Here is a 24977-nt window from a genome sequence, read left to right as displayed (position 1 = left end):
TCATGAAAAAACAGAGTGTTAAATTATAAAATGTGTAAAGTAATGTGATTGTAAAGTGTAATGCAGCTCTGATTAGAATGATGAGCCGTAGATAATTCTACCTAAAGGACGATTCACTTATTATGAACTTACTTCCTTTGGTTCTAGTTTCCGTAGTCCACGAATACCATAAAACTTCCCTCCCTTACCTGTGTCAGAATATCCCTTTACTTCAACCGTAAAATGTCTCCAGATGACATCACTTGGAAGAACCTTCAGTTCAGATTATGTCATCCATTGTTCACACTAGTTTGTAATCATGGCCAACCTCCTTTTCCAGAGCTCCCCCAGATGAAATCATCTGAAATACTAATGATAAAAAAACTCCTCTATGTGATGTCATCTGGAGGAGTTTTTTTTTTTTAGAAGCAGACACATATTTTAATATAGGGCAGTCTGAGTGACATTTAAAAGCATTAATGTCTATGTACAAGTACTTGTACTTTTACTTTCCACCACTTCCAATAATTTACTTTATACATATCTTCTTTAAGCAACATTATTACAAAACACTGCATAGATTTCCATTGAGTTGTAATATGTTTTTTTAAATTATTAATTTGGTCTGAACCACAAATACAACTTGCCTTTCCAGACCTTTTCTAAGCTTGAATGTAAAGAAATCCAGTCTCTTTATTTTTGCACTTTATTTATTCAGACATACAGTTTGATATAACAAAGACTGCAGAATATCATCAATGAGTCTATTGGTAATGAGCTGACTGGACAGTTAACTTCAGTAGTCTTTTTGGCAGTGAAGATCATCATCATCAATTTGAATAAAATAACAGCAGGAGATATATAGTCATTTTAGACAGCATGACATGTTTTATCATACAAAATACTGTGATAAATTCAGAAGCATCTAGAGAAACACATTATTTATACATTCACTTTATTGCAAGGTTTTCTGAAAGCAAGCATAAATTTTTAAATCCATTTGCATAGTTCAAGCCATTTTTCTATTTTCCCCAAAGTATTAATGGTTACATGTGGTTATAGGATATACAGTAAATGAAATCCAAAATATTGAATAAATTGACCATTGTACAGTATATAATGTAAATATTCTTTATATTCATTGTCCACAAATGCTACATTTAGTATCAAATATTTGACACCACCTTTTGGTTGTCATTTCTTAACACATCAGATTCCAATTAATTCAAAAATATCTATTTTTTTGCTCCTTCAAACAATCCTCAAGAGCATTAAAAAAATCTTGCTTGTGAAAAATGTAAAACATTATTATTGAGTTATTGAGTGTAAAAATTCACCCTGACAACTTTTCACTGAATATCTATGCATCTAAAAAAATATGTACTGCCTCTTTTGAACGGATTCAAAATTTAAAAAAAAACTTAAAACAAAAAATAGAAGTAGTCTATTAAATCCTTGTTTTGTTTTTGCGTAGTAATAGCCACTCACTGCTCTCAAAATAAAATGACACTTTCTTCATTTTCTGTAGCATTATCTCTGAAGATGAGTAAATGGTAAGTGAAATAACATCATGGAAATACACATAACAAAACGCTGTGTGTGTGTGTGTATCAGAGAGAAAGAGAGATAGTGTGTGTGGTATAAATCTGTCAAAAAGTTGAATGCAGAATGAAATAGTTGCTTTTTTAGAATACAGACTATAATGGTTTTCTAAGAATTTGAACCGTATGAGCAACAGACATTAATCCAATCTAAAGATCACATTCACAACTCAATACAACTACACTGAAAGATCCGAGCACCAATCACCACCGCAAATGGGTACCAGAAGCGTCAGCATGTGACACAGAAGGAACAAGGGACAAAGCTGCACTTTTATAGACTCGTGAATGGGAACGGGTGGAAATGACACACTAAAAACGTGTATCAATTCCATAATGCCAACACACTCTTTACTACCTAATGCCACTGACAATAAAAAAATGAACTTTACTAAAATAATACTGTACTGTATGTTCATTAAAATAGTTTATTTGAAATGATTGATTCACAACTTGTTTATCTTGAAACAACAATCAGGTGCCTACATAAGCATAAGAGATTTGGCTTGCTGTAATTATTCCTCCTGCATTTCTTTTCTTAAAAACACAAGTGATGAGGAACAACATTCAGTGTCCTTGTTTTGTGTAATTTTGAAATCAAGTAGCTATCTTCCTATATAAAGTAGGAAGATATTTTTATTAGCATAAAATTCCCTGTTTGGATGTCCTTAGACTGTTGCTGATAAAAGAAAGTAACACAATTTGTACCACTAATTAAACTCTAACTTTTTCACTTAATGTAATGAATTTGGAAATATATAGCCTTATGTATTGGTCTTTGGAAACATTTTAAAATACAGTATTCCAAAGATGCAGGACTTTGGTCACCCATAATTTACATAGGAAGCATTTTTCGGAGGGATCACTTAAAGGCCTGTATAAACAAAGGAATGCTTGCAGCAAGCAAAACATGCTTTAATGTTCAAATTAGCATTTGCTAGTTGTTTAAGACGAACTTTGAAAACTGTGAACCTATTCTTTAATCGATGCATTATTGGTGAATTTTAATTTTGTTAATTGAAAATGTAAAATCTTTATTTTTTTGTCAATCTCTGCTTTTAACTGAAGTTCAAATTACTTTTTTAAGTTATGCCATTAATATGTCTATTCATCACAAGATAAAACACACAGACAAACATAGACTTACTCCATAACAGGTAGAGATATTGTTGGGATATATCTTACATGCCAGTATCCAGCATATAATTCCCTCTATAATGACTGCATTGGTACTTATAACTCCTCCTTACACAGATAAGTATTTTCTAAGGTCACTTCTATTTTTCACTTTCCTCATACATAACACATTTATAAACACACATCCAACATACTTTACTTATATACGTGTAGACAATCACAAGAGTTTAATGATTAATGCAAAAAGATTTTACCAAACCCAGATGCTGCAGACAATGTGTATTGGTGGGGTTACACATATGCCTAATACAATGTTTTATGCTAAAACTGAATCCCACTTTAACCATAGTGTAGTTGCCACGTATACATATTGAAGAAAAACTTAACCAAAAGCCCTATATTTAACTAGTAAAAAGCTTCTGGACTCTATTCACAGATGTCTTGAAACTTGTCTCGTCTTTCAGGATTACTTTTTATTCTCTTGGACAGGTGTTTATTGAGATATGGCACAGAAAATTTGTGTCACTGCCTGCTGTTACGTGGAATTAATTATTTGTAAAAAATTAAATACAAATGATGTAGCAAATATGTAATTACTTGTAGCTGCTATGCTCTTTGATGTTCGACTCACAGCGCTGAGGAGGAACATGCCACTTCTTGTATGACAGCACTCGCCTGAGTTTCAAAACCTCTTTAAGTCAAAACAGTTTAGAGAAAAGGAACGAAGTGATTCCTTACTGTGCACATAGTCTCTAGGTTTTTTGGCTAAGTTATTTGTGTTGAAGTATACCCCCCAAACATGCTGACAATAACATTGAAGCATAAATATATCCTCTATGGCATTGTAGCATACAAAGCAGGCTATGAAGCTGCCTGTTATAATACAAAAATTAAGTCTAAATTACTTATAGAGTAACCAATAAGATGGTTGCAACAATAACTTCCCATCAACAATTTATGACCGTGCAGAATATATAGGTCTATAAGCTTGTATATTTGTACATTTGCATTCTAGTAAGCAGATGTGGGGAACACCTGCTTACTAGAATGCAAATGTCTATTCCTTATACTGCATCAGGGATTTTACTCTCTGATACCCAATGAAATCAGACCCAATCAAATGTGTGTAATGCTTGCATATGAGTGCAACTGACAGCAGTGTAGGGCTGGAGGTCTGGGTGGAACAGGCATCACAGTGAGTTCAGAAGGAGCTTATACAAAGGGGGAGAGGCTTTTTGTTTTGGTCAATTTTGAAAGTTTCAGAAAATGTCTATCACTGAGCTGCACAAACTATTGATGCATGTCTTCCTTTGGCATGTTCATAGCCTCTCATAGGTTCATAGGTTTTAGTGGGTCTTTTGTCTACTAGCCAATCTCAGTGACATTCATCCTCATTCCAAATTCTCTCTTGACTTTCTCTTTGACTGCAGTTATTTTCCTCGTTCATTAGTGTGGGCATCTGAGTGTTTCCATGTAAATTTCAATAATCTTTACTTTGTATACTATGTCCTGAGCTAAATTATAAAGAAATGTTACACTACATGAAGCTGGGAAAATCTGGGGCCTTCTGCGGTCACAGGACTCTCAAAGTGGTAGAATGTTGTGGGCTGGGTAAATTGGAGTTGATGGAGTTGATCCTTTGATAGGTGTTCATGCTTTGTCATATCCATTTAGGTGTTAAAAAATAATGTTTGCCCAGTGAATCCTCAGAAAGAAGCTCCATCAAACTTGATAGCAGCAAGGGCTTGAGCTATAGAGAGAATGAGGCAAAAACAAAAAAACAAAAATAGACAAGACAAGATCAGATTAGATTGTGTCATTAGACACTGAGTGCTGTTTACTTAAATGAAAGACATATTCATTTTCACTTATTCATTTTAAGAAAATTAGAAAGTTTGGGTAATCATAGGTTTTACTGTTTATATTCAAGGTTTTTAAAAATAGTTGAAATGCTCTTCTTTCAGGGTACTGTATGTACCACAAGATATTTTGAGGTAATGTGGATTGTATCTACTTCTTAAAAAATTTAAATAATAACAGCTGGTCCAACTTGCTTGTTGTCTAAAGCTTATAACTTCATTATGAGATCTTTAGGACCGCATGGTGGTGGAGTAGTAGCCACCTCACAGCTAGAAGGTCCCCAGTTTGAATCTATAAGCCTTTCTTGGTGGAGTTTTCATTTTCTCTCCATGCCTGCTTGCATTTGGCATATGCAGTTCCAGAGAATAGATGAACAAGTTCTCTCTTAGTGGAAAGAGAACTCACTTGTTTTAGGGGAAAAAACATCAGTTCAGAAATATCAAGATCGACCTCGAGGATAGATGGGGTAGACTAATATCCAAGTATTTTTCACACTTTGCTCAAATTAATGTGCAGATAGAGGGTAATTCTGAGCATCAACATCTGAGTCATTGTGCGAATATTTTAAAGAAGTGGTATTAAAAAAGAAAAACAAAAAAGAAGCACATTTAAAATATTATCTTTTCTTTGTTGAACTACCAACATGTTTTGTCTAAGCCTGGTGAAGCAGCTGCTTTCCTTCACAGCTGTGCTCTGGAGTGCAGCATTCGGCTGCAGATGAGGGTGAAAATTAGATTGTGTGAATGTACCTTGGCACAGTTAAAAACTGAGGTTGTAAAAATACACGGATTCCCTAACTGCATAGCACAATTGATAGACAGGGTTTGATTCTCTAATTTGTTTAAAAAGCTTTAGAAGGGACTATCTCTGTACTCGTGCCAATGCTGTTCTGTGGATCTATTTCACTGAGGGCACTGGCAAAGTTATAGAACCTACAGGGTGATACAGTGCACCAAGTCCAAAAATGGGCCATCAACATGTTTAATTAATGAACAGAAGGAATCAAAGATTAAATTGGGGGAAAGGAGGAGCAAAGCAAGCAGATGGTCAGATTGGGGAAAGAACGGGACTGGTAGATTTGGTGTGGTGAACGAAGACTTACCTTGTAATTATTAAACCTTCATGATGTGGGCAGAGTTTGGGAAGTCAGCAGAAGGAGGGGAAGGGGCCAGGCTGGTCAGGGAGGTGGGGGGACTGGGGATACACGGGGCTAAAATAGGTTGGAGGGAGTGGGAGGAGTAAACAGAAGGTAAAATGGAAAAGCAAAATGGGAGTGAGCCAGTAAAAGGGAGAAGTACTGTGAGCTAAGTAAATGATAGAAACAACTTTCCTTCACATGTGAAAACAGGCATCTGTGGACATTCAGGGTAAAAGAAAAACTTTTCTTGTTTGCTGAATCTCTATGTATGCTTTAAATACATATCCAGATTAGGCTCAACTTCGCATACGGTACTGTATGATCTGAATTCTTTAACATTAATGGTAAAAATGCTAAAATGCATCATTAATTTAGTGTAATCTGCTTAAACCTCCTAAAACAAACAAACAAACAAACAAAATTTATTTTAACAAGTTTACCCCTGTAACCATATTTTTGGCAATAGAGATTAGTCAAAATATTGCAAAAACTTTTACATTTAAACCTGATGTTGGTTATGTATGAGAAGCTGGGGCTCACCAAAGCTATTAGAAATCATTTGCTGGCATTTATGAATATTTGTGACATATTTGAAAAAGAAATCTAGATATTCACCATTAAAAACCTAACTAAAAACTTAATTGGAGGTAGCGACAAAACCTGATGGGCACTGAAAAATTTGTCTTGTTGTGCGCATGAGCATAAATACGTTGAATTCAAAAGCAGGAGCCTAAAGCTGTGCTTATATAATCTAGGGTTAAAATGCTTAACCAACGTTCTGTGGTTGTTAATTTGTCTCTCCAAAAAAAATAGCCATGAGAGGTATATCCCTTATTTCTCAGGGATGACTTTGTCTCTTATATTTTTCTGATATTGCTAGAAACATATCAGACAACACAGAAACTAAAACTGAAACTGAAATAACAACTTTGTCACGGAGTGTTAAAGGTTTCCTCTGGGTTATCCTATTGGTACAGAAGTGATATAAATGTTTTTTGTTGAGCATGAAGCATATAACAGATATCTATTGAAACATGTAGAAACATTAAGACGTATCTTTCTTTTACCAACTCGACTCTTATGATCACTCTTGTCCCTCAGCAACCACACCAGCCTTATTTCCTAATAACTATCTACCAATTTATGAGTTATGAGACATATGTTTAGAAATGTGTTAAGTTGTGTTGGGAGTTAGTACCAAGGCTTGTCCTATACTGTCCTATACTGTAAGTTCTCACCAGAGAGAATGCGGCTGCGACGCGAGGCTTCAGCAGCTAGAGCACAGGAGATCTCAATACGCTTCTCCTGTTCCTGTAATTGCTGCTGCGAGCTGATTGGAGCTCCACCATCTACAGGGCCATCTAAAAGAGGAACCATGTTCTGCAAACTGATGAGTAGAGGGAGAGATAAACAGAGATACAAAAGATGACTTATGGTTTTTTGTCATATAGTCATAAAGATTAAAACACACTTTGCAACTATAATCTTACAGTGGTGTTCTTCAACCTTTTGGAGCTATTATGTATTATTATGCATAAATATACTTTGTAGTTCATGACCATGAAGTGCTTTGAATACAAGTAAAAGAATCTGATTTTTTATTAATTTTTTTACTCTGGAAATACATAACAATCCTGATGTGTAAGGGTGTAGATGGAACAAAGGAATTCAACAGCTCGGACAGATATGCCCATGCCATTCCATTTAAAATCTTGTAGGTCCAAACAAGTATGTTAAAATCATATTATACCTATATAGGAATCTAATGAACTAATGATTTAATATGATTAAACCTCCTGGTTCTGGTACCCTAGCTGCAAACCTGGATCATCTGAAAGTTAGACCGGACAGCAGTACAATGCAATATTCATGCATAGATGTTACAAATGCATGAATTAACTGTCACTGTCAGTGAAGGACAGAAAAGTTAAAATTTTGGAAATATTATGTAATTGAAAAAGAACAGTTTTATTGTTATTTTTGACTGTGCTCAGCTTTTAATCATCACTTTTATAATATCCCAAAGATTTTAAACTGTCTCTTTATATGAGATAACTATAAATGTTAATATTGATTGACTAGTAGAATTTCTTTTTTCCAGTTGAATTATCCACAAGCATTTCAGACTTATAAGGGTTTAAAAGCAGAAAGTTTGGAGACATCCAGGTTTTAGGCATGCTTCAACCTTCACAGGAACATGTATTTGTCTCCACTTTTATATTTTTTCATTCATTACATTTGATTGTAATATTGTCTGTGTAATATGGAATATTGTAAATTAATAGTTTTAATGAACACAATGATAGGTAATACATTACCTATAACCTTTGTAAAAGTCCATTAATTCATCAGGGAGGCCAGGGTAATATCTAGAGGACCTAAAACCTTCTCATCTCCTTAAACAGTGCTTGCGAGTCCACCATTAAGGGAACATTGAACTACAATGGCATGCAGAGCTGCAACAAAGAGCTGCATCTTAGCCAGGATGGGTTGCTGTTAATTATGGAGCTATGAATTCTAAATTCTAGTGGAAAATGTCAACATAGGATCACGCAGCAAGACAACAACCCTAAACATGTCATTCTTCAAAAGAATGGTTAAAGCAGAGTGAATATGTTTTCAAATGGCTAAGCCAAAATCCTGAATGTAGTCCTATGGAAATGTTGTAGCTGGGCAGCTGTAGCTCAGTTGATAAGTAGGTAAGGCGTCCCCGGACAACAGGGACAGTAGTTTGACTCCCGGTCCCTCCTGGCTACTTGCTCGAGTGTCCTTGAGCAAATCACTGAACGCCAAGTTGCTTCAAGTAGGTAAAGTAATCGATGTGTGTTTGTGAATGGGTGCATGAGAACAACAACACTGTTAAGCACAATGGAGAGCATTACTTTTTAACATTTGTGAAATGACCTGAAGTAGGCAGTTCATGCAAGAAAGCCAGCCAACATTTCGGAGTGACTGTTCCGTAAGGAAAAATGGTTAACAATTCCTCCTGCAGAGAAATTCCAGAAATATTGTGCTAAAAGTAATCATCTGTTTGATATATTGGATTAGGTTCTCTTTATCTAATATTATCTAGTCTAATATGATCCTGTTTGAGTTCATATTTAGGTAGATGTAGAGGAAATCCTAAAGGGTTAAACTTTAAAGCACAGTTGTATAAGTTAAGGTTAGTGACTGATCTTGTTTTGCAAGCAAATTGTTTTATTGCTAATATAAGCAGCATTTTGATTTATTTTTAATCAACTCTCAATTAATCAAACTTCAAGCATGCCAACAAGACATAAAGGCCTGAATGTCCTTAAATTTCTGAAGCTGAAACTGAAGTCATAGTATTTAGGCCTAAAAATCTCAAAAATATGATGTCCAACCATATTGTTACTTTAGCTGGTATAACTCTGGCCACCAGTACTACTGCAATGAACCTCACAGTTATTTTTGATGAGAATTTGTTCTTTGTCAAAATTAGGAGCATCCTGTCTCAAAGTGATGCAGAAAAACTAGTCCATGCATTTGTTACTTCTAGGTTGGACTACTTTAATTCCCTACTTTCAGGATGCACCAGTAACTCCCTAAAGAACCTGCAATTAATCCAAACTGTTGCAGCAGGTGTGCTTACAGTAATTAGCAAGAGATATTATATTTCACTTTCACTAGCTTCTCTCTATTGTCTTCCCAAAATCTAGAATAGAAATCTAGAATAGGAGCCTTGTGGAACTCCACAGCTCCATGTCTGCATGGAGGATTCATCATTAACATTAACAAATTGAAATCTATCAGCTAGATAAGATTTAACCCAACCTAGGGCAGTTCAATTAATCCCAATTCATGTTCCAGTCTCTGTAATAAAATGTTGTGATCAATGCAGCACTAAGATCTAACGGAACAAGTACAGAGACTAGCATATTATCTGAGGCCAAGAGCAGATCGTTGGTAACTTTTACCAGTGCTGTTTCTGTACTCTGATGAGATGAAGTTTTCATACAAATTATTCCTGTACAGGTGGTCGCATAATTGTTTTGCAACTACTTTTTTCAAGGATTTTAGAAATAAAGGGGAGATTGGATATTGGCCTGGTATTGGCTAAAACCCCTGGGTCAAGACATGAATGTTCATAAAGATGGATGGATGGATGGTTCAAAGAGGTCAGCATCATTCATAGTGAAAGAAAGGGATGGTTTAAAAATTGACCTAAAGATATGAGTTTCTAGTGGTTTTCAGTTGTCTGAATCAGCAGAGAGAATTAATCATTAAATTTATTTTTGAGACCTACTTGGATTTGGCAATGAGGGTTTTTATTCGCTCCAGTTTCTTCTGCTTCTCCTTCTGTTCCTCTGGGCTCAAAGGAGCGTTATCCTCAACCTCCAGGTAGCGTTCTGGGATCACAACCTTGTCAGAGGCCACAAGCTATACCAAAAATAATGCAGATGGACACACACACACACAAACACACACACACAAACACACACACAGACACACAAGCTCCAATATACTTGAAAGATCTGAAGGTTGAATCATGTCAACTGGACTTCTTTTCCTTAAATTAGAAACATTTTGCAAGCAGCTTCTTCAGTCTGAATAAAGTGTTCTTTGTCCTTTGGGTGTAGCTACACTGCTGATTCTGGTTCTGAGGCATTGCTTTTCCTGTGCTGGGCCATCCTCTTGTGTAGATGCTGTTTGGTTTTTCCAATGTAGAGCTCTGAGCACTCTTCACTGCACTGGACTGCATACAATACATTGCTCTTCTCTTCTTCTGTTTAGGTGCTTGGTCTTTCAGGTGGAGGAGTCTTTGTCTCAGGGTGTTAGTGGGTTTGAAGTGAACAGGTATGTGGTGTTTTTTGAAGATCCTTTTTGAAAGACCAAACTTGTAAACACAAAAGACCAACATAGAGTTTGCAGTCAGTCTATACCTGGACACTTTTTTGAGAATTTGACTGAAGAAGCTACTTTGATAAGTAGCGAAACGTTTCTAACCAAGGAAAAGTAGTCCAGTTGACATGATTCATGATTTAACCTTCAAATAACCAAACCTGGATGACTGAGAATCTTCACTGACATACTTGATAGATGTAATCTCTTCCACATCCAGATCAAATGACAATTTTTAATAAACAGACCTAATCTAATCTATGCATAACCTCAGCTGTGCTTCATTTTAGCCAACTTGTTATCAGGGGCGAGACTCAGTTTGAAATCCTACCCATGTGGCTTAATATCTCTTTCTCAGAGAAGAAATTCACCAGAAATCTGTATTTATATTTAATTATCATCCTATATCTTTTTAGAATTTGGTCATCAATTAATATTTGTTCTCAGCACCAGAGAATTATTAATGTACTGACGGGTTCTGCATGCAATTAGTAGAAATGTCAGAATTATAAACAAAGTGTGAAGAAGAAATGAAGGAGCGGTGGATTTAATGACTGATCTTACCTCTTTGTTGATGTCCAGGTCATAGTGCTCTGGTTCAACTTGTAACCGTCTCAGGCGAGCAATTTCTTCCTGTGGTGACTCCTGTCCTTGGCCTCGAACTGCTGCCTCTAAGTCTTTAATGTCAATCTCGTGAGCAGTCAGTCGCCTACGAACCTGTCGACACACACAGACATACACACGCACACAGATAATGAGTTACCTGTCTAAGGTGGGCAAATTTTGACAGTTCAACTACTACACATTGCAGGCTAATTAACACAAATCAGTTGACTACAACAGTCATCTGAAGAATGAATAGTTGGGAGCTGGGTTACACTATATATTTTTTGACATGGATCATCTCATGGCTGATCATACCACTTTGTAGTTGGCTGGAGACTGGCCTGTTGAAAGGTTTAGACTCCGTCTTTTGTCCCTCACAGAGCTGCTCTGATTGCGGCGGATTCGCTCATTCTGTTCCTCCACGCTCATTTTTGACTTCAACTCTGCTGGCAACACTGCGCTCTTTGGACGCTCCTGTGTAAAAATGTTACACAGGGAGAGGAAATAAATTGACCTTTCAAGTGAATGAACAGAAATCAAAACTGGACAAAGATATTCAAGTAATATCTCACATGCAGGAGACATTTTATGTTATTGTTAGTTGTATTATCAAACCTTTAAGTGTGGATAACTGAATTAGAATCAGAAATAGTACAAATCCACATACAGTGATTTTGTTGTGGTGAGTTACTGCACAGAGAAAGAAAAGATTAAGACAAGGCAGTAGGCGTGAACAGGGGTCAAAGAGCTGGTTGTCTACTTCTGCAGACACACACACTCTTCACCATCACCAGTAATCATCCAAGGAAAGAACATTAAAAGAGTGGATTTTTACAAATATCTGGGTGTTCCTTTAAACAATAGACTGGATTGGACTGATAACAGAGGTGCACTTTATAGGAAAGGACAGCTGAGGAGACTAAGGTGTTTTGGAGTGCAAGGAGCACTACTTAAGACCTTTATTGACTCTGTGGTGGCCTCTGCCATCTTTTATCGTACAGTCTGCTGGTGCAGCAGTATCTATACATCAGACAGGAAGAACTACGAACAGGAACTACTTAAAAAACCCTGTCTTGACCCAGGTGTTTTAGCCAAATACAGATCAATATCTAATCTCCCCTTTATTTCTAAAATCCTTGAAAAAGTATTCGCAAAACAATTATCTGACCACCTTTACAGGAATAATTTGTACGAAGACTTCAGGATTTAGAGTTCATCATATTACAGAAACAGCACTGGTAACAGTCACCAACAATCTTCTCATGGCATCAGATAATGGACTATTACTACTAACCATTGACCACAACATTTTATTACAGAGAAATTGGGATTAAAGCAAGTGTACTAGGTTGGGTTAAATCTTATCTAGCTGATAGATTTTAATTTGTTCATGTTAATGTTGAATCCTCCATGCACACAGGGAGCTATGGAGTTCCACAAGGCTCTGTGTTAGGACTAGTACTTTTTGCTTTTTATATGTTTCCTTTAGGCAACATTAATAGAAAACACTCTATAAATTTGCATTGCTATGCTGATGATACTCAACTATATCTACCCATGGAACCAGATGAAAAAAATCATTTAATCAGGCTTTAAGCAGGCCTACAAGACACAAAGGCCTGGATGTCCTACAATCTAGATGGCATAAGTCTGGCCTCCAGTACTACTGCAAAGAACCTTGGAGTTATGTTTGACCAGGATTTGTCCTTTACCTCGCATATAAAACAAATCTCTAGAACAGCCTTCTTTCTCCTATGGAACATTGCCGAAATTAGGAGCATCCTATCTCAAAGTGATGCTGAAAAACTAGTCCATGCATTTGTTACTTCTAGGTTGGACTACTGTAATTCCCTACTTTCAGGATGCCCCAGTAACTCCCTAAAGAGCGTGCTATTAATCCAAAATGCTGCAGCAAGAGTGCTGACTAGAATTAGCAAGAGAGATCATACTTCACCTTCACTAGCTTCTCTGCATTGGCTTCCAATTAAATGTAGAATAGAATTTAAAACCCTGCTTCTTACATATAAAGCTCTGAACGGTCAGGCTCCATCATATATAGAAGATCTCATAGCACCATATCATCCATGTAGACCACTTCGATCTCAGAATGCAGGCCTACTTGTGGTTCCCAGAATTTCCAAAGGTAAAATGGGAGGCAGAGGCTTTAGCTATCAAGCTCTTCTCCTGTGGAACCAGCTCCCATTTCAGATTTGGGAAGAAGACACCCTTCCTCTTTGATAAAGCTTATACTTAGTTATAGTTATTCTGCTATAGGCTTAGACTGCTGGGGTACCACCCCCCAATGCACTGAGCTCCTTTCCTCCTCTTGTCCCTCTCTCCTCTCCTCTCACCCCACAATTGTCACCACTGTATGACATTAACTATGTTTGTTTTTTCCCATAGTTGCCATTCTCCCTCTCTGTCTCCCTCTGTCCCTTTCTGCAGGTGTCCCCGGGCTTTGAAGCTGTGTGTTTTCCAGTGTGCAGCTACTGGTCCTACCAACCTGCCCGATGTTTTGTTGTTGCTTTTTTTGCTCTTTTTCTTTTCTCTCTTCACTTTCTACTCACCCCAACTGGTCAAGGCAGATGGCTGCCCACCCTGAGCATGTTTTTTCCTCTCCAATGTTGCCTAGGGCTTGCTCAAGGGGGAATTGTTGGGTTTCTCCATACATCTTTATAGTCTTGACTTTATTCTGTAGAGTGCCTTAAAATGACTTTGTTGTGAATTGGCACTATATAAATAAAGTTGAATTGAATTGAATTGAAGAGACTACATCAGTTGATTAGGAAACCCAGATTAGTCCTGGGGATGCCCCTGGACACAGTACAGAAAGGAGAATGGTAGCCAAGCTATCATCCTGACTGAAGATTGAATTCCACCCCCTGTATATGTAGTAACATTGCTGAGCAGTCCTCTTTTAAAATGGCCACTTACATAGCGCTTTTATCTAAAGTGCTTTACAATGTTGATTCCCATTTACCTATTCACACACTCACACACCAATGGCAGTGGCTGCCATGCAATGTGCTCACCTGACCCACCGGGAGCAACTTGGTGTGCAGTGTATTACCCAAGGACACTTTGGCATATAGCCAGGAGTGGGGATCAAACCAATGACCCTGTGGTCCGTGGACAATTGCCTTACCAACTGAGCTACAGCCATCCCTCCCTGCTCCCAGCTGTGGAGACTGAGAACAGGGAGGTGTCAGACTTTACAACCAGAGCTGCTCCAAGTGAATCAACACTCACCATAATATAGATTCCTACTGATTGTAAAACTGTGCAATAACATGAACATTATTGCAATTATTTGTGTGGTGATTGTATACTTATTTTTACTGTATGATTGTAAAATGTTGGTTATTTGTATTGTAGATTTTTCTTTTTTATTATATTGATTTTTTTAATATTGATTTTTTTTATTCTGTACAGAAATTATTGCCATACATTTGCACACTTTTGCTGCTGCCATGAAAATGTTCTCACTGTGGGTTGAATAAAGGTTTATCTTATCTTATATTTTTATATTAATTACTTTGTGTTTATGTTACATTAATGTGTAGGTTTACATACCCTTGAGATTCCATTAGACACTCTGCCATTATGCCGTAAAACCCCAGCAGAGTTGCTGTGTGGCTCATCAGCGGGGGACTTTGTTCTAGGAGGAACTATGCCAACTGGGGGGAACACAAGAAATATATTGAATATCATTGCAAAAAAGAGTGACCTGAATGTCAAAATGAACACTGTCTTTTATTCCACTGAAACATGGCACAGATGCAAACACAGATCAATTCCTGTTATGTCTGCCCATCTACGGAAAGTACATGTTTTGAAAAATATAAACAACCGCACAATATTTTTCTAAAAATAGTTTATCCAACATTTTTTGACAATAAATAGTAAACCATTTTGTGGTGTATGTTATATATAACTCCGAGTTAGAATGTTTTCTTTACTTAGAAGGCCGTGAAAGATTTTAGGTTGAAGTAAGGACCCATTCTGAAATTTTACAGTCAAAAATGTTTAACTTTATTGATCCTGCTGCCTTTCAAATTCAGATTTGAAGTTTCTACTATGCTATTCAGTTGCAACATTACATACAGCCTTTTTCCCAAATCAGAGTATAGTTGAAACAAATGCATATTTCTGTTCCTATATATTGAATCGCACTGTGTTTAATCTACTCAGAAAAGGCCCAACATTCTTAATGTGTTGTCAGCAATCCAGGTAAAGGTGCAGCAAACAGGAAGCGGCTTTTTGGATTTTCTAGAGAGCTGTGTGTGTGCCTCTGCCATATGAAACCTGTACACTGTCAGTTACAGTTGAATGAAGGTGAATAAAGATGTTGTATGAAGTTTGGTCCAAAATGAGAACCAAGCATGGTGAAAGGGGAAAGGAATCACCAAATGAGCCCTGGCATTGTGCTTGTAGTAACATAGAGATATCTAAATCAGTGTTTGCACATCTCAGTGAGTCTCACATGATTTGAGAAAAAAACACACCAGAAAATAATTATCGGTTTCCTTCTATTCATATTATTACATGTTTAGAATGAAATGTCAGTATTGGCAATGCTGGATTATGATTACTAACTTACAGTAGAAAGAATCTGAAGTATAGGAATTGGAGCTTAGGTTGTTAGTACCTTTATTCAAGCCAGATTGTCTTTCCTGGACCGGGTCCTGCAAATCACTGATGTTGTGATCTCCAAACTTGGGCTGGAATATGGAGTACGAATATTGTTTATCAGGTATCACATCAGTAAAAAAAAAAATTATAATACCTGAAGGTAAGACATAATTCCAGTATACACTCAAAGCTGCTGATTAAACACAATGCATTAGATAATGCATTATAATGTATAGTGATGTGGACATTGAGTTCAAATATCTGGTGTGTCTGCAATGACAGAAGCAACACATTACTTGCATACACACTAATTCCCGTATCACCAGCATGTATGAAATTTCAGACCTGAAACGTCTCATTTTATTGGCATTGCAGTGATTAGTAGATTCAATCGCAAATCTTTTGGAAACTTGGGATTTCAACTTGGGTCGACTTTGAATGTGCTGTTGACCAATGGGGGACAAAGAAAACCAGAATGGAGGCTTGTAAAATACTCAACAGGGCTTGTAGCCAATCATTATGTAGATGCAAATTACTTTCACTGTACTGCTTCCTGGTGTGACCATGTAGCATGAATATATCAAAGGATTCTACACAAATAGGTGTAGACACACATAGAAAGTCTGACAGATGACTTGTGGCTGTTGAGAACCCAGACAAGGTTACCCAAAGTTCTAAGTGTGGATCATAATTGGCAAGAGGGAACATTTGAATCAAATCATATATAGTGCATTTTGAACTAAACAGTAATCTGTGGACCACCTAGAAAAAAAAGGATGAGATTCAATAAAGGATGATTTGGAGCACAGGCACAGACACCCAAATACCTTTCTGATGAGGGTATCTTCACCATCAAAGCAACCATCATTGATGCCCAAGCTGCGTAGCCAAGCGGTGCTGTCAAAGGGTAGGGGGGGGATGGAGGGAGGGAAAGTAGAGGAAGGCTCCAAAGGATAATAGGACTTGGGGAGGGGAGGCCTTGGGGGAACACTTTCCTAGAAGAGCAGAAAGGAGGAAGGAAAGAAAGGATAGGAGGAAGAGAAAGTGGTGCATATCAAGAGTGATTATGAGCCAGGCAAGGTGCAGAGCAGAAAGAACTTATGGGAATGATTTTGTAGAATGTGGTTGTGATCCCAAGTCAGATGTTCTTATAATCCCCAGGTGACCAATGAAATACCTGACCTGGCAGCTTCAGTGAATTCTTATAGCCCCACTTGCAATTAAACAGCCCTAGTTTTTCAACAATCACAGTGTAACTGTCAGTGTCACAAGTTGCTGTTTGCTCAGAACAGATTTAGGAGAAGGGCCTCAGCCTTTAATACTAATACAGGTATTTAACCTGCAGTGTATTGGCAAGAAGCAGATTAGGTTGATATTTAGAAGTGCAATTAATATCTAAGTTAAACCTATCATTGTTTACTGTAAGAGAGAACCTGATCTACAGCAAGTAGTAGTAACAGTCCTCCGGAACTAGTCAACAGGTTAGCTTCATGTTTTTTTACAAATAGTATATGAAAGATAGATTTTCATATTAATTTGAATGATTGATTTTACCTCCCAATGGCCTCTATCTCAACAAACACAGAGAATGCCTAAAGTATTAATGTGAATCGGACTTTAACATAGTGGCAAATAGTGTTTGAATATATTAGGTATGCTTTCAAATTTTTGGTTGCACTGTTTGCATCTGTTTGTAAATTTAATTAAAAGGATCAATGACTTTGCAAAAGGGCACAAAAAATGTCATGATCTCTAGCAATTAAATCTTTTGTGCTTTTAGGTAAATATTGTCCCTTTATATGAAATGTTTCAAATCGAGATGGAATGGTGAATGATCAGCATCATAGAATGTTAAAGTTTGCTATTATGTGGTGCAAAATTTTTTAAAGATTGGTCTGCATAAACACTTTCCCTGAATTATGTCTGCATGAATCGGACTGTGTTATGGTACAGTTCACTGGATCAAAATCAAGTTCTCCTTGATTGTTGGGGTAAGTAAGTGGCCTACCACTTGCACTAGCATTACTTGATAGCAAAGACTTTAGGTTGTGCAGATGTTGTGTTTCAACACTTTTACTTCGAAAATAAGGGGCAGAGGGTTTATAAATATCTGGGCTGTAGCGTAATGATAAAACACCAGCTTGATATAAGTCCTGGTAAAGCATGATCTGGGATTCAGGCATAGAAAAGCGCCTATTTGAGGACAGGTTTGTGAGGTCAAAATGGGATTGTTGTGAAGGGTGGGAGTCTGGATAGACATCTTTTCTTAGGCCAATCTTGACTTCTTGAACGCAACCATTTGATGTTAACCAACAAAACTTATGAAGTTCAGAGTGGGCTTGGATATTATCTGAAGGTTGATTGTTGTTGTTGATTGAGTTCTGACTTTTTCCTTGGAGAAAACCAACCTGCTCATGTGCTCTGGCTTTGGCTGGATTTTTAGGTTGGTCAAAAATTAATTTTGTCTTACAGTTAGTGTTTTGGTCTGATTCCTCTATCACTGGGTCTAGTCTACCCAGGGTTACCCTACCATTTTGGAAAGCTAGGTAGGACTGAGGGAAGATTTGTTCATGGGTTTCACAACCATAGTCACTTATATGTTCTGCATGTAGGCTTGTGTCAGGCTCTCTGTAACTTTTGGGTCTAAACCTAGGCTTAGGGTCAGTTTGGAAATGAGGGACTATACATGACTTAGGACGAGGTTTAGGGGTTGATTTTCTACACAGTTCAGGGTTTGTTCTAGATTCTGAGAATAAGCTTGTGCAAGGTTTTGAATTGGGGTTTGTCCCCAGCTGGGTGTGTCCGGTGCTTACCTCCGGGCCCAGCTGTTTTGTGGGAGAGGCCTGGGAACCTGGCACTGGGGAGAAGGGGCTGAGTGGGCTGGTGAGGCTTACTGAGCTCAGGGGACTGGCTGGACTATTGGTGCTAAAGGAGCCTGATGCACCGCTGGCCACTGTACAAGAGAGTAACAAGGAGATGTTGGGTGGGGGTTATCAGGGATTGCGTTAGAATACAAATAACACACTGGTATTGTCAAATTAGATTAGTTGTTTTCCTAGTTCCAATGTGTTACCTTTGTGCTTGGCTGTGTCAGTGCCTCTGGATGAGTTACTCTTGTGCAGTCCCTCTAATACATCCTGGACTCTCCAAAACTCCTTCTGGATGTGTCGACGAACCAGTTCACTCTGCAAAAACCAGGGCATACAAAAGAATGTGGCAGAGTCTAGCTGAATCGCTTTCTATTGAAAAAGCATACCCTACTGAAACTAATGAAAATAGATTGTCAATGGAAAGTACGGGCCACGTCCAGCCATGTTCCTTATGGCCTTCAGTAAAATGGAGGCAAAAAATTAAGGCATGCTGTGAAACAACAATTATGTGTACTAATACATTTTATGCTCTAGCTTCTCAAAATACATCCTGACCAATTTGTCACTAAAATCATTTTGTTGATTTTAACAATTTAACATAAGGACATTACTTTAACATTTGTAATGAAGGACCCAACAATGCAAGAGTACTGTTGACTTTGGTGTCATAGGTACATCCACAGTAACTCTCTAATTTAAACAAAGTCTTTCATTTTCATATTATATGTATATATGGGGGGGGCGGTGGTAGGGGCAACTGTGGCATATTCGCAGGAAGATAGAGCGGTTGTCCACCAGTCTTGCAATTGTTGGTTCAATCTCCGGCTCCTCCAGTCACATGTCGAAGTGTCCTTGAACAAGACACTGAACCCCAACTTAGTTGATCCCAGTGAGTGTTGGCCAGGTGCACAGCAGCTCCCCCATCAGTGTATGAGTGTGAGTGTGATTGTGAATGAGAAGCAGTGTAAAGCGCTTTGAGAGCCAATAGGTAAAAAAGCGCTGTATAAGTGCAGACCATTTACTATAAACTGTTGATAGGAAATGATAAAAACAAATTTTGCATTGTTTTCACTTGCATTGGATGCATACAGAGAGATGTCCATAATAAATCCATGCCCTGTAACAAACTTAATGCAAGGAAAGCACCAAAATGACAACAAAATGGCTGACACTTCTGCTTATTAAATTTTGGATAACAAATGAAAGAATCTGGAAACAATATTATAACTTTGGTGATATGTCATCACTTAACAAGCAAATTTATATATATGACTTACAAATGGCTTAGTGTTGGCTTTTGTACATTTTCTATTTCTCCTAAAGCTTGGCTTTAAATACAACCGGGGATAATGACAGTGTGACCTTTACCTGCCTTCCAGCATTAAGCTGTTCCCATAGATCTCCATGGATGGCATTTGCCTCATCCTCTAATGCTTCAAACTCCATACGAGTGGTGGTTAAAGCCTAAAGAAGAAACAAATAGTTTCTAACATCTCTGCCTTACATACATTATCCAGAATATTAAGCCACCAGGTTATATTGTACCTGGTGGCTTTGTTGTTTTCACCAGGAGTCAGCATGGGAAAATGATAAGCAGGCTTCAGAAGAAATGTTGCAGCACTGGTCTCTGCATATAAAGCTGTTGCCCAAAGATCAGTGCTGACCCCTGACCCACAACATTACAACAATTAGGTTTTTTTAATATTGTGGCTGATCAGTGTGAATCATGCCTTTCTGAAATTAATGAATTTGACTCCCAGAATAAATCAAGTGTGGTATAATGCATATTAACAGTTCTTCACAAAGACTTTGTCATCAAATTCAGTGGTTAAAAATATGGGGAGGGGCAACACAGTATTATACATAACTTTATGACAGTTGAACTTTGAAATTTAAATGTACATAATACTGACCACTGCTCTGCATGGATAATCATCCTGTTGTAAGTCCATTGATCAAAGACTGACAGTTTGAGCTACACCTTCAATATTCACTTTGATTTCAATTCCAAAGTGGTTTAAATTACATAGTTGAACTATAAATTTTAGTAACACCTAATAGTTCATTGTGTAGCTCCTTGATTCTGTTCTATTATTTAACTCTTCAAATATTGTCCATGACTTTGATTGCGTTAGAATAGGTCCAGACCGTAATTTTTCTGCCAAACTGTAAAACTGTTAAGCATTTTTTCTACTACAGGCTCTGGGCCAAATCTTAACTTTACTTTGAGTAGTTTAAGGCAAATTGTTATGTACAGTAAGGTAGAAAAGCACTGTCTTACCATTTAGGTCAATATTGTGTGAATTGTGTAATAAATTTTAAGTAGAAAACCAGATAGGATCCTAACTGTCTTACACTGGAGGCCTGGGAGAGCTCCCCTCTGATGCTGATGAGCTGGTTCTGCAGGGTTTCCTTTTTAAACTGCAATTTTTCCATGACCAAAGGTTGGTTATGATACAGCTCCATCTCTTGATGTGTTGCCACCAGTGCTTCCTCTAGGCTGTCCTAGGAACAGAAAGCATGTTGCATTTAATTCTAATGATTTAATGTGCCTTAAACCACCAGATGTTTTTAGTTGCAGATGTTTGCAGACCAGTCAAAGTGCCTTTCCTGATATTTGTCAACCACAACTTTAAAATTACTAGGTGGAATTAATGCTGTAAGAGATCAGTATAGTATAATATGAGGAATATTAAGTACCTTGTCCATTCTCAGTCTGTGGACAACAACCTCGTGGTCTTTTAAAATATGGTTCTGCTCACACAGTCGACCCAAGAGTTTCTGTGTAAGACAGGATAGTAGTTGGTTAGCACATGTTTTTGGTGGAAATGATGGAGAAAGGATAAAATTTACACTTGACTGCTATTTACTATTACAGTTGCAAATAAAAGTTTACCTACAGTTATCACAGACATGACTGTCATTGGGCTTTGTTTAGTGTGAAAAGTATTTTTATTTTTTCTGCTGCAGTACAATGATGTGTCCAAGCTTTACCTATCTAGCAGGGAGTCCCTCTATATTCCAGAGAATTAAGAGAAATAAGAGAAGAAACCCTCATAGAATAAGTGGCTGGACAAACCTAGACTGAAAGACAGTACAGAGGCACTAATCCTGTCAGCACAGGAACAGTCTCTAAGTACAAAAACAATAGAGCCTGGAGTTTACCATACAAGGCAGGATTCCAGGTAAAATCTGTGCAAAGGTGTCCCTTAGACGATCCAGCAATCACAAGCGATAGTAAGGAAGGAAGAAGGAACATGAAAAGCTTGAGGAATCTATCATACTCTATCCGTGATCTGCATTGAGCTCTTTGAACTTTCCCATTACACAAACAAACCTTTTTATGCCGGCACAGAGAAGCCACCAGCTTTGAGCAGCACTGAATTATTAATTTCAGTGTGTGAATGAGTAGATTAAAAGAAAAGACAACCCCCCCAAAACAAACTACAAGTGAAGTGGGCTGCAGTGAAAGCCCACAAGAGCATGTACAAAGAAGAAACCAGTGAAAGTCAGTGAACAGTGAGTAACAGATTTGATCTGACTATTGCAAAAACATATTCAACCAAATAATAAACTGTTTAACTTACTTTAATACTTGCAATTCCATTACATTTTTTCCCTTGAAATTTGGATGAATTGATACAAAAGATGTATGTTATTTACTTCTACATATTTAAATGTAAAAATAAAAGCTTATCTCATACCAAATGTTTGATGTTAAACCTAAATTTAAGCATGTCCTTGAGTGCTTGTTATGTGTATATAACACTGACTCCCTTACACTGGTTTCAATCTCATTGAGTTTTAGTGTGGGATGTAGGTCTCTGCTGTAGACATCATGGAAAGGAGGCACCTGTGAAGAGAAAGACTGATCAAATTATCAAAATATTAAATATCAGCCAAACAGCATAGGTAATAACTGATTTAATGGGTGGAAAGCCAAAGTTCAGTGTTTTCATAATGTTCTTTATTCTGACGATGGTAAAGTTTAATTAGTTTGTAAAACAATCAAGATTCCTATTTCTTCTATTAATAAGAGCTTGCTATAGAGCAAATCTAAAATGAAAAATGTCTGCCAGCAAAGAAATTATGTTGATTGATTGGTAAATCATTTGTTGAGATGTGCTTTTTTCTGCAGCCCATGGCATGTAAATCTATTAGGAATGTAGTATGCAACATCTGCCAGGAGTCAGATAAGAAGAAGTATTGTACAGTGAGCCATTTTTCAGCCTGGTATAGAAAAGATATTGGCATGCTCAAAATGCATACAGTGCATCAGAACCTGTTTGTTTCATAGTTCAGAATAAAGAACTAAGTAACTTAAAATAATGTGGGACTGTAGCTAAACAATTTTTAGAGAAAGTGTGTTTCCACAATACCACAATACATTTGCGTTCTTTATGTGTCATAAGACCTGTGACATAATGGAAACAGTATGAAAAGAAAACAATATTGTATTACTTTACATATTATCACTGAAACTGTGATACATGAAACCAAATAATTTCAAAGAGACAATGTAAAGTGACAACAATGGGGAAATATAGATATGACAGCGTAAACACACAATAGACTCTGGGATACAGTCAGGAGGAGGCTATGAAGACTTTCCATGCTCCCCTTGGATAACATTGAGTATGTCAGCAATACTGTTATTCACAAAGCCTTGTGTGACTGTGAGGTGCTCACACAAATGTTTTTAGCTGCCCCTGTCAACAAGATTACATGAGTGTGACACAAATTTCTGTGAAAACATCCACAGCACAGTATGAATAGTGTCCATATTAAACAAGGGCTTTAGAGAGCCAAGAAATAGTCCAAAAAGAACACAATAATAAACAGTAAGTCAGACGTGCGCACGGTTTATTAATACTACAATGAGTATCTGCAAAATATGATTTGAACTCAAGAAGGATGGAAAACATCTCTGTAAATCTGTTGGCTGTGAGTGATAGCATGGACCACATGTAAATGAGACGACGACAGAAGAAAAGAGAGGCAGGCTGGGGTACAAATTATCTGCTAATATCTGCTCTATTATACAGGCCTTTATCAAGGCCCAGAATGAAGACCAAATTGGACGTGGCTTGACTAGCCAAAACTGGCTCTGAGGTTCCCTAATTAGTCGCAGTCAGAAAGGTCATTCAAAAGAAAGCCTAGGTGGAAAACGTATGCAGTAGTCATGGCTTAACCCATAAGATAAGAAAAGCCTGCCTCCCTGTGCTCTCCCCTCTCTTACTTGTACACAGAGCTTTGCTGAGGAGGCGGAGTGCTCCACCATTCGGGTAACTGCACCAATTAGGTGGCTTCCATCGAGCACCTGAAGATCCAGTTCAGATTCAGAGACTTGACAACCAACTAGCTTAACTGGACGACTAAAACAATACTGGAACAGTTTTAAGAAAGCTAATCATTGTTTCAAAGCAGATAATAGGCAAGCATCATTTGAAAGAATTGAATAAAAAAATAAATAACACAGTAAAGGATTCCCCTTTACTGAAAGTAAAGAGTGTTGGGACTGAGAATGACTCACAGTTTGTGATATTTGTAATGGCAAATAATTCTGGGTGTGTAGCCCTACCTGCTGGTCTAGGTAATCCAGGTTGCGCTGGAGCTGAAGGTCTAACATGTCCTCCTGTGCCAACCAGCAGCAATAGCAAAACACATGGAAATCACAGACACAAAGTGTACAGTCACAAGACTTTTAGTAAGACAACAGCAAATCATAGAGGTCTGCAGTTTCAGTATAAGTGAAAATATGGACAGGTATGTTAGAGACAGAACAGCATTGAGTAGAAGACAGCAAGTGTCAATATCAGTATAATATGCCCAGACACAGAATGACATGTATAGGGTAAGGACAGACAGACAAAGGAGAGATGTACAGAAGACATCCCACGGCTTGCTGCAGTTGCAAAGCAAAAGTAAACATACAGTAACACTGCTATTGGTGCCAACCTATAACCAAAGGACTGTTAGTAGGTGTTTTAATTATCACATACCATTTTATTGTGGATGGAAGGGGATACAGGGTAGTTGTGGTGGTATATTCCTTGGCTTAAGGACCTCCTTTCACCAGGGTAGTCATACTGAAGCCAAGTGGAATGGTTGGGAAAGGAAACAATTGAGGGAAGAAAGAATGAAAGTTGTTAGAGAAGAGAAAGATGAATATGGTTACAGTACACAAAACTAATACAATCTTTGATTCTTTATTTCATTCCATTTAAATTTTGAAAGATGTTTTGGGAAGTAGGCATTTCCTAAGTCTTTATTGTAAGAAGAAGTTTTTTA

At 37.5% G+C, this 24977-nt stretch overlaps 1 protein-coding gene across 20 annotated transcripts in view; it reads right to left on the bottom strand.

The window, feature by feature from the left end:
- Positions 1-669: 669 nt before the first annotated feature.
- Positions 670-24977, bottom strand: part of plekha6 (pleckstrin homology domain containing, family A member 6) — an 89707-nt gene continuing 65399 nt past the window's right edge. For 13 of the 20 annotated variants that reach the window (XM_067503378.1, XM_067503377.1, XM_067503371.1 and 10 more), the window contains 17 exons: positions 24689-24775; positions 24268-24321; positions 22468-22539; positions 21387-21467; positions 21042-21191; positions 20055-20150; positions 18890-19001; positions 18630-18769; positions 16644-16811; positions 15833-15905; positions 14758-14861; positions 11500-11658; positions 11143-11295; positions 9983-10116; positions 6954-7102; positions 5680-5787; positions 670-4467 (listed from right to left, as the gene is read on the bottom strand). In XM_067503378.1, the coding sequence (XP_067359479.1) occupies positions 5690-5787; positions 6954-7102; positions 9983-10116; positions 11143-11295; positions 11500-11658; positions 14758-14861; positions 15833-15905; positions 16644-16811; positions 18630-18769; positions 18890-19001; positions 20055-20150; positions 21042-21191; positions 21387-21467; positions 22468-22539; positions 24268-24321; positions 24689-24775 (1830 nt within the window). In that variant the 3' untranslated portion in view covers positions 670-4467; positions 5680-5689. Of the gene's footprint in view, positions 4468-5679; positions 5788-6953; positions 7103-9982; positions 10117-11142; positions 11296-11499; positions 11659-14757; positions 14862-15832; positions 15906-16643; positions 16812-18629; positions 18770-18889; positions 19002-20054; positions 20151-21041; positions 21192-21386; positions 21468-22467; positions 22540-24267; positions 24322-24688; positions 24776-24977 lie in introns of those variants that run through there. The other 7 variants (XM_067503379.1, XM_067503375.1, XM_067503374.1 and 4 more) reach the window with 7 other exon arrangements.

The sequence above is a fragment of the Channa argus genome, chromosome 5, assembly GCF_033026475.1.
Source record: "Channa argus isolate prfri chromosome 5, Channa argus male v1.0, whole genome shotgun sequence".
NCBI classification, from domain to species: domain Eukaryota; kingdom Metazoa; phylum Chordata; class Actinopteri; order Anabantiformes; family Channidae; genus Channa; species Channa argus.
Note: the sequence above shows the minus strand (reverse complement) of the source record. Positions and strands in the feature narration are given on the sequence as shown.